Below are 10,360 nucleotides of genomic sequence, written 5' to 3' on the forward strand. Positions count from 1 at the left end.
TGGTGGGGCATCTGTCCCACCGAACAACGAAGCCATGGCTGCAGCTGCAGCTGGTGGATAGAAGGGAAGGCTCTCCACTGTCACCAAGCTAACCTTTAGCTGATGCCCAGATGATGACTTTGGACAACCAACATGGTAGAGGATCTGACTCCCAGCACCTCTGTCCAATGACTTGTTCTAGACTTCCCTTCACAAATCACCTTCAGCAGGTAGGTGAAACTTCCTTGGATCGTTCACAGAAGGAACAAGTGTTGGGAAAAGCTTCCTTAGCTTGACCGTTCATCTTAGATACTTCTCCTTGGCCAGCCCTTGGTGGGGATGGAAATAAGAGAAGGCATCTAGTGCTGGAGAAGTGGTGTGGTGGCCTAGAGGTGGACCTCTTGCCTCACAATCAGGAGGTTGTGAGTTCGATCCTAGGTAGAGGCAGATATTTCTCTCTCTGGGCACAATGAGAATATATCTGCTGAACAAAACTCCGCTCTGGCAACAGGAAAGGCATCCGGCCATTAAAACACTCTGCTAGCTCCATTCAGTTGCCCAGACTCCAGCAAGGGATTATGAGGTCGTTAAAAGATGATGATGATTATCTTCTAATGCTATACTGGCATTTCCGCTCATGGATGTTTCCCGTGCCAGGAAGCATAACTTGAATAGAATCCTCAACATGGAAAGGTTGAAGGGAACCCTAGAAATCATGTAGTCCAGTCTCCTGCAGGAATCTGTTCCTGCAGCTTCTCCGATCACGGCCAGCCAAGGAAGGAGAGTCCAAAGCAATCAACTCCGTTGCTGGACAGCTTATTATTATTATTATTATTATTATTATTATTATTATTATTATTATTATTATTATTATTATTACAATTCTCCTTTTGTGGCTAGCCTGAATCACAAACTCCCGTCAAAGCAGACTTCCTTCTGACTTGGGATCTTCTCCCAAGTCATCAGCAGCTCATCATCCCTCCCCCCACAGCCTAAACATTTCTTGCTAAGTAGAGAGATAGTTGGGTCTAGTGGCCAAGGCGCCAGGCTAGAAAGCGGGAGACCAGGAATTCTAGTCCCGCCTTGGACCCAAAGCCAGCTTGGCTTCATGCCTAAGGAGGGACTATAGGATTAGAGTGGCACATCTGAGATCCTACCACGATGCCGACTCTGCATCCGAGGCAATTTCGGACAGCCGGTACCAGAAGATCCCTCATTTTGGCTGTCCCACCAGGTAGGTAGGTAAGTTCCCAACCTTGTTAATACTTTGCAAAGGGAAAATTCAGTTTCGGGACTCATCCTGGGCTGCTTCTCTCTGCTTGTGGCGATGCATATCTATTACACCAGGAGTCCCCCACTCCTCGGTTTATGGACCCACACAGGGCAGTGGCATGCCAGCAACCGGGCCACGCAAACAAGCGAAGCCGCGTCCACGGGATGCAGGTAGCACGCAAAACCAAAAGATTGTGGGGGCGGGGGGACGGACCACTGTGTTACACAGATCTAGACTAAGGCCAGTTGAACTCTTATCCAGGTTCTAGATTTCAGTTGTGGCTGTTTTGCCACCTATACTATATATGATCACAGGTAGTCCTTGAGTTACGACAGTCCATTTAGTGATCGTTGAAAGTTACAACGGCGCTGAAAAAAGGGACTTATGGCCGTTTTTCACACTTACGACCATTGCAGCATCCCGTCATGTGATCAAAATCCAGACACTCGGCAACTGACTCCTGGGGGTGGGGGGGCTGGAGTGTCACGCAACAAGCAAATTCGACAGGGAAGCCAGATTCGCTGAACAACGACCGGGTTTAACTAACTCGGCCTCTGTGGCAATTCGCAACCACGGCAAAAAAAGTCGTAAAATGGGGACAGCGCTCACTTAACCGACGTCTTACTTAGCAACAGAAATTCCGGGCTCCGTTGTGGTCATAAAGCAAGGAACTAGCTGTACTGATGTAACAATTTCAGTGGTTCACTTAACAACCGTGGCAAGAAAGGCCGTAACGTAGGTCAAAATGCACTTAACCCGCGTTTCGCTTAGCAACATAAACATTGGGCACAATTGTAGTCGTAAGGTGAGGACGAGCTGTATTTAATGTCCCCGTTCTTGATCTGATTTTGTGGTTCTCCTCCCAGAACCCACGTGGGTTGTCCTGGAGTAGTTTACACACAGGGTGCACCGGAGAGTTGGTCTGTTAACGTTGTTGAGCTGTCCCTTTGTCCTCTTATTGCTTTTCTGTGGCGACATTAGTTCTAGTCAGAGCCGTGTTCTCTGCAGAAAAACACATTCGGACGTATAAAATGGCCCGATTGCAGTTGTAACTCAAGGACTACCTGTAAATCTCAAGGTGGTGGGGGGGGTGGAAATCCTCCATAAATTACAGCTGTTGGCGTCTTAGTGGACAACCAATTAAATATGAGCCTTGGTGGAGCAGCGGACAAAAGCACTGTTAAGTAGCACCAGCTGCCTGCAATTACTGCAAGTTCAAATCTCACCAGGCTCAAGGTTGACTCAGCCTTCCATCCTTCCGAGGTACGTAAAATGAGGACCCGGATTGTGGGGGCAATAAGCTGACTTTGTATAAAATAGAACACCGCTTAGGGGGGACCGAAAGCCCTACTAAGAAGGTATATACAAAAAGTATGAAGGCTATTGCTTAACGCATTGTAAGCTGCCCTGAGTCTCCGGAGGAGGGCGGCATATAAATTGAACAAACAAACAAACAAACAAACAAACAAACAAACAAACAAATAAATAAATAAATAAAAGAGCCTTGGTAGTACAGTGGTCTAAGGCACCCTGTTATTAAGCTGGTTATTAAGACCAGCTGCCTGCAATTACTGCAGGTTCAAATCTCGCCAAGGCTCAAGGTTGACTCAGCCTTCCATCCTTTCTAAGGTAGGTAGGTAGGTAGGTAGGTAGGTAGGTAGGTAGGTAGGTAAGTAAGTAAGTAAGTAAATAAGTAAGTAAGTAAGTAAGTAAATAAATAAATAAATCGTGTGCAGTCGTGTGCAGCAGCAGCCAAAAAAGCCAATGCAATCCTAAATTGCATTAACAGAGGGATGCAATCAAGATCAAGGAAGGTCCTAATACCACTCTGTAAAGCCTTAGTAAGACCACACCTAGAGTACTGCATACAGTTTTGGTCACCACACTATAAAACAGATGTTGAGACTCTAAAAAGAGTGCTATTAGCCATCAAACCTCAAAAACACACTTTTCCCAAAAGGTTTCCACATTTTGGGCCACTACTGTATATACCATCTTCTTACAAATCCGAAAAGACAAATTGACATGTTTACAATATATATATAGCCTAATATTAGCCATGTGTGAGTGAGTGAGTGAGTGAGTGAGAGAGAGAGAGAGAGAGAAAGACCTGTGGATTAATTTATGGAATAATTCTTCGTTCCTAGATAAAATACTGTGGATTGAAAAAGAATTCTCTGCCACACAATATAATATAACAAATTTCGAATCCCCTATTATCTTCCTCGAATCTTTTAATCTTTATATGTGAGTCTACTGTGTTTGAAAGAAAAGTTTGTGACGTTAACGCTGAAAAAATCCCATTGCTTTTACATGCAAGGGTTGGGTTGCCTTTTTTAAAAAACGAGTACTTAAAAACAATTGAATTTGATTCCTTAAAACCAAGTTGGGACTTGCGATGACCCAGTTGCCAAATTTACGCGGTCGTAAGGGGCTTTCCCATCCAACAATTAGGTTGCAATTCCAAAAATCCTTTTGCTTTCGTTTAGTTAACGTCTTTTATTCAGTTTGCATGTTATTTGGCCTAGGTTATTAATTTAGTTTTCTGTAATAAATGGGAATGAATGAACTCTTACTTTCTCCAGAGGGAAATACCTGAAAAATGGTTGCAAGAAAATATAAGCTAGTTCAGGCAGGTTAAAAGTTGTTCCCAAAAGTATAGAATTTATTTAGTTAACAATTTATTGATTTATTTCTACTTATTTATTACAAGGGAATTCTAGGGAAGGCCAGTAATGGCTAACCTTTTTAATATCGCGTGCCAGGAGCCCCACCCACCCCCGCTCCTGGCACACGACGGTACGGTGGGCCCAGTAGGCCTGATTTTCTCTCTCCCCAGGCTCCAGAGCCTTTCTAGGAACCTGGGGAGGGCGAAAACGGCCTTCCCCACCCCCCACAGGGGTCCCACCGGAAGTTGGCAAATGGGACATTTCCGGCCTCTGGAGGGTCTCGGGGGGGAGGCCGTTTTCGCCCTCCCCAGGCTCCTAGAAAGGCTCTGGAGCCTGGGGAGAGCGAAAAAACGGGCCTTCCCCACCCCGATCCCCACCCCGAGGCCCTCCAGAGGCAGAAAACAGCCTCTTTCCCTACTTCCTGTGGGTCCAGAAGGCCCGAAAATCAGCTGGCTGGCACACGCATGCACGCCGGAGTTGAGTTCACGTGCCCACCGATATAGCTACGCATGCCACCTATGGCATGCGTTGCCATAGGTTCACCATCACAGGTTTAGGCTATAGGTAGTCCTCAACTTACAACAGCTCATTTAGTGACTGTTCAAAGTTACAACGGCACTGGAAAAAAAGTGATTTAGGACCATTGTTCACAATTACCGCCTTTCCGGCATTCCTATGATCTCGTGATCAAAAATTCAGACCCTTGGCAACTGACTCATTTTTATGACAGTTGCCATGTCCCAAAGTCACGTGATCTCTTTTTGCGACCGTCCGACAAGCGAAGCCCATGGGGGAAGCCCGCAGTACTAACTTATCAACTTGTGCAGTGATTCACTGAACAAGTTCCTAATTTAACAAATGCAATGATTCACTTAGCAACTGCAGCACGGAAAGTCGTAAGAGGGGGGCAGAACTCGCCGGACAAATGTTTTCCTTAGCAGCATAGATGTTGGTGCTTAATTGTGGCTGTAACTCGAGGACTACCTGTGGTCTTGATACATGACATTTATATGAAATCACATCTGCTCCAAATACTCACCAGGGTTGTGAGTTCCGATGCTGCTTTTCCCAGATTTTTTAATAAACCCTTTGGAGGACGGAAAACCAAATTAGTATTGAATTCAAAACGGCAGATATTGCTCTCTCTGGGCACAGTGAGAATATGCCGTATTTTTCGGAGTATAAGACGCACCTACCTTTTTTGGTGAGGAAAAGAAGAAAAAGAAATCTCCCTCTGCCTCTGAGCAATTTTGTCTCGTTGCAGCAAACAGCAAACAGGCTGCTTTACTTTCAGTTTCGTTTTCAGCATAGCTTGATTAGCACAAGGAAGAAAAAAAAAATCTGCTCCCAGCAATTTACCTCCTTGCAGCAAGCAGCAGAGCCCTGCGCAAAACAGTTGAGAGCAAATCAGCTGAGAGTCGGGAGGCTGATCCAATCAACTGGTGCTAATTAGGCTGTGTTGAAGCTGAAATGGGCTATTTCTTCTTGCTGTTTGCTTGCAAGGAGGGTAAACTGCTGTGAGGCAGAGGCCAAAGGGTGGGGGCCAGTGGGTGGGCGGAGCTACATTTGGTGTATAAGACGCACCTAAATTTTCACCCCCTTTTAGGAGGGAAAAAGGTGTGTCTTATACTCCGAAAAATACGGTATATCTGCTGAACAAAACTCCGTGTTGGTGACAGGAAGGGCATCCGGCCAGTAAAACACTCTGCTAGCCCCATTCAGTTGCCCAGACTCCACACACACACACCCCACAAGGGATTATGAGTGTCGTTAAAAGAGGATGATGATTATTGAATTCAAAATGGCGTCTAACTGTGACGGACTTTTGCAATGCTGATTCTCACCTTCTGGCTTTCTTGATTTAGAATTTTTCGAACTCATATCCAAAGTCCAGAGTAACCGAGCCGACGACCAGCGAGGGTTGCTGCGAAAAGAAGACCTGGTTTTGCCCGACTTCCTTCAAATGCCACCATGCCAGGCGGGCGTTTGCACATCTGTCCCCAGGGATGCTACAGGCACTTCTCCGAGGACGCCTCATCCTGACGGCCAGGAGAAAAGGAGCCAGGAGGACAGGAGATGCCCACAATCCCCAAGCGACTCGGCAGCCGGACAAAGAGGTCCAGAGAAGGCTCTGGGGATGCCCGTGGCCCTCAACCAAGCGGCCAACGATGGCACCGGCCCTGGCACTGCCGCCCGCCCTCCGAATCTGCTTCTGCAGGGCAGCCACAGGTGGGAAGAAGAGGTGGAGACAATGGAGGAGGAGGAGGAGGAAGACGTCCTGGCAGACGTGACTCTGGTGCCCGAGGGGGACATCGCCAGCCCCCCAAACCGCAGGCTGACCATCCCCGAGACGGGAAGTCCCACCGAGACCAAAAGCGCCTCCGAGAAATTCAGACCAGGTATTTCCAGATGTCGAATGGCTTGGGAATCATTCCCTGTGATGCTGTTCGTGGCATTGTTTGTTACACCGGCTTACGCCCAAAGATCCTGGGACAGGCAGTCCTCGACTTAACAACGTTAACGCTTAGTGACCGTTCGAAGTTGCAACCGCCCTGAAAAAAGGGACTTACGGCCTTTTTTATTCATGGTTACGGCCTCTGTGGCATCCCCACGCTCATAGAATAATATTGGAATAGAACAGAACAGAACAGAACAATATTGGAAAAGAATAGAATAATATTGCAATAGAATGGAATGAATAGAGTAGAGTAGAGTAGAGTAGAGTAGAGTAGAATAGAATAGAATAGAATAGAATAGAATAGAATAGAATAGAATAGAATAGAATAGAATAGAATAGAATAGAATATGGAATGGAATGGAATGGAATGGAATGAGGAGGAATAGAATGGAATGAATAGAATAGAATAGAATAGAATAGAATAGAATAGAATAGAATAGAATAGAATAGAATAGAATAGAATATGGAATGGAATGGAATGGAATGGAATGGAATAGAATGAGGAGGAATAGAATGGAATGGAATGAATAGAATAGAATAGAATAGAATAGAATAGAATAGAATAGAATAGAATAGAATAGAATAGAATAGAATAGAATATGGAATGGAATGGAATGGAATGGAATGAGGAGGAATAGAATGGAATGAATAGAATAGAATAGAATAGAATAGAATAGAATAGAATAGAATAGAATAGAATATGGAATGGAATGGAATGGAATGGAATGGAATGGAATGGAATAGAATAGAATGAGGAGGAATAGAATGGAATGGAATGAATAGAATAGAATAGAATAGAATAGAATAGAATAGAATAGAATAGAATAGAATAGAATAGAATAGAATAGAAGAATAGGAGTTGGAAGGGACCTTGAAGATCTTCTAGTCCAACCCCTTGCTTAGCCAGGAAGCCACTTCAGACAAAGATCATTCTAGGCCAGGAAACAGAGCGAAATAAATAGCGTCGCAACTCACGTCACAATGTGAAGCCCTGTCATCTTCCCTCTTCCCTTTTTCCTCTGTGTTCTAGGTGTGCTCCCTAAGCCTAGAACCCACTCCCGAGGCAGCGAGGGGAGCCTTGACGACCCAACCTCCCCAAACCGTCGTCGGGACTTCAACCCCGCCGGGATCCGAAAGGAAACTTGTAGACCTGAACTCCCGATCCGTTGCGTCATCGATGTGGACAGTGTTACGACATCGCCAGGCCCGCGGTGGTCTTCTCCCGAACCGGAGAGCCATGTCCTTTGTGACGGCGGCGTCTCGGAGCTCAGGGCCGGCCAGCCGAAAAGACAAACGAGAACTCAAAGGACATCCAACCTTCCCTCTGTCCCTGCGGCCGGGAGTGCGGAGAACGAGGGTCCTTGTAAGGCGACTTTCGTTTGAAAGTCTGGACACGACAACTCCTGGGGCTTTGGCTACCTGTGGCATTCACCTGTGGAGCCACAGTGGCGCAGTGGTGGGAATGCGGTACTGCAGGCTACTTCTGCTGACTGCCGGCTGCCTGCAATTTGGCAGTTTGAATCTCACCAGGCTCAAGGTTGATTCAGCCTCCCGTCCTTCTGAGGTCGGTAAAATGAGGACCCAAAATTGTTGGGGGCAAGATGCTGACTCTGTAAACTGCTTAGAGAGAGCTGTAAAGCCCTGTGAAGCAGTATATAAGTCTTAAGGGTTATTGCTATTCGAGTAGCGAATACTCTGGGCAGCCCAACCGTCATATTGTTATCTTCCTTCCTTCCTTCCTTCCTTCCTTCCTTCCTTCCTTCCTTCCTTCCTTCCTTCCTTCCTTCCTTCCTTCCTTCCTTCCCTCCCTCCCTCCCTCCCTCCCTCCCTCCCTCCCTCCCTCCCAGTGGTTACAATGCTGTATTGCAGGTTAACTCTGCCCAATGCCAGCAGTTCAATCCTGACCTCCTCCAAGGTTGACTCAGCCTTCCGTCCTTCCAAGGTCGGTAAAACGAGGATCCAGATTGTTGCGGATAATAGGCTGACTCTGTAAACTGCTTAGAGAGGGGCTGTAAATCACTGTGAAGCGGTATATAAGTCTAAGGGTTATCGCTATTCGAGTAGCGAATACTCTGGGCAGCCCAACCGTCACCGGGCAGAAGGGAATTTAGTGACGCCCGTTTGAGAACGCGGAACAGATGCATTCATCCCAAACCTTAACACTGAAGCTTCTCCCCGTTGTAGGTTCGGCAACTATAAATATGCTATTTGACACACGTCACTTTCACTCTTTGCTTGTGTACCCGTCCTGGCAAAATCACTGAGGAGAAGCGACCCCGGCCCAAACGGATGTTGCAAAATTCACCGCAGTCCACTAGGGATTTGCGTGATACTCCAATCCTGAGTTTACCATGACAGCCCCTAAAAAATTAGGGATTTTCTTACTTCCTTTGCCGGTGACACGATTCCACGGCTGCCCAAGTATATACAGTAGTGGTCAAAATTGTGGAAACCTTTTGGGAAAAGTGTATTTTCTAAAACTAGCTAATAACACCACTTTTTTTTTGGAGTAGTGCCATAAAATAATACATCCATGGAAAGATAATTTAATCAAGAACGTCATGCAATAACTTTTAGCAAGGGTTTGCTATTAGAATAGCAGTCACGGTATAAAGAAGAAAAATGAAACACGTAGAAAAAAGCGAGATATATAAAAATGATCACCATAGAAAAAAAATAAGATGTACAAAAATTATTAACGTGTCAATTAATACTTCGTTGGGTAACCTTCAGCATGAATGACGGCCTTACAACGTCTTCCCACGGAGGGAACCAAGTCTTTGAGTTCTGCAGCTGTTATAATGTGAAACCAAGATTGAATGATGGCTTCGATTGACTGGGTTTTATTTCTGGGTAACCAGTTTCTTTAGTCAGCTCCATAGATTTCCAATTGGGTTAAGGCTATTGGGCTATTCCCAAACTATTCCAGCAGTGGAATAGGATTATCTCGAAACTCCAAAAAATAAAAGTGGTGATATTAGCCATCAAACCTCAAAAATACACTTTTCCCAAAAGGTTTCCACAATTTTGGCCACTACTGTACAAATATATCTAATGCAGTTTTTCAGACACCAGGGACCAGTTCCTTGGAGAGAGGTTTTTCAGTGGACCGGAGGGGCCGTCATTTCGCATGCTGCCTGCGTCCCACGGATGAAGCTTTGCTTGTTTGCACAGACCAGTTTGTGGCATATCGTGGCCTGTTGCCGGTCCAGAGACAGGAGTTTAGCGACAGTCCTATTCTAAAGGACCACCCTGCTTGAACGAACATCAATGTATTTTTGCCCTGAGTGTTTAGGAATTATGAAGTTTGTCGGCCACAGACATGGGTCAAAAACGAACGAGAAGCGAATCAGCAAAAAGGATCTCCTGATGGTCCTATCTTCTCAACCTCGTGGTGTTCGGGGTGTTCCATTTTCACCATAGGCCGGACATCGTCTTCCCATCGGAAATCCCGTTCCTCTTTGGCTCGTTTGTTTTCCAACTTCCAATACGGCTGATCCCAGGCAGGGGTGGGTTCTATTTACTTTACTAGTAAATAGTAAAGTTTCGCAACGGGGCCGCACGCGCGCGCCCGAGCGAAGCGAGCACAGACGCATTTTGATGACGTCAGGGTCAGTGGGCGGAGCCTCCCGCCGGTTTTACTACCGGTTCTCTAGAACCGCTGCGAACCGGGGGCAACCCCTCACTGGTCCTGGTCCGGAAAAGGCCAAGTGCGTCTGAATATTTCTCCCAGATCTACGACAACTCACCACGGCCAACTCACCGCGGCCAACTTTCCATGGACAACTCTCCGCGGGACCAGAGTTACACCAATATCACAGAAACGGTGGAATAGAATCGTTTAAAAAAAAGGAAGGACAAAACGAAATGGGAATGACAACAATGAAAACAGTGGCCTCCAGATAGGGGGGAGGCTGTTTTTGCCCTCCCCAGGCGCCAAGAAAGTCTCTGGAGCTTGGAGAGGGTGAAAAACGGGCTTAC

General features: G+C 46.2%; 1 protein-coding gene across 1 annotated transcript in view; it reads left to right on the top strand.

Annotated features, from left to right (window-relative positions):
• Nucleotides 1–7,762, top strand: part of RGS12 (regulator of G protein signaling 12) — a 55,110-nt gene extending 47,348 nt beyond the window's left edge. Inside the window, exons 16-17 of the mRNA XM_070948141.1 lie at nucleotides 5,787–6,320; nucleotides 7,410–7,762. Coding sequence (XP_070804242.1) covers nucleotides 5,787–6,320; nucleotides 7,410–7,762 — 887 coding nt within the window. The remainder of the gene's footprint in view (nucleotides 1–5,786; nucleotides 6,321–7,409) is intronic.
• The last annotated feature ends 2,598 nt before the right edge of the window (nucleotides 7,763–10,360 follow it).

The sequence above is a fragment of the Pituophis catenifer genome, unplaced genomic scaffold, assembly GCF_029215685.1.
Source record: "Pituophis catenifer annectens isolate HBS135680 unplaced genomic scaffold, rPitCat1.0.hap2 SCAF_8, whole genome shotgun sequence".
Taxonomy (NCBI): Eukaryota; Metazoa; Chordata; class Lepidosauria; order Squamata; family Colubridae; genus Pituophis; species Pituophis catenifer.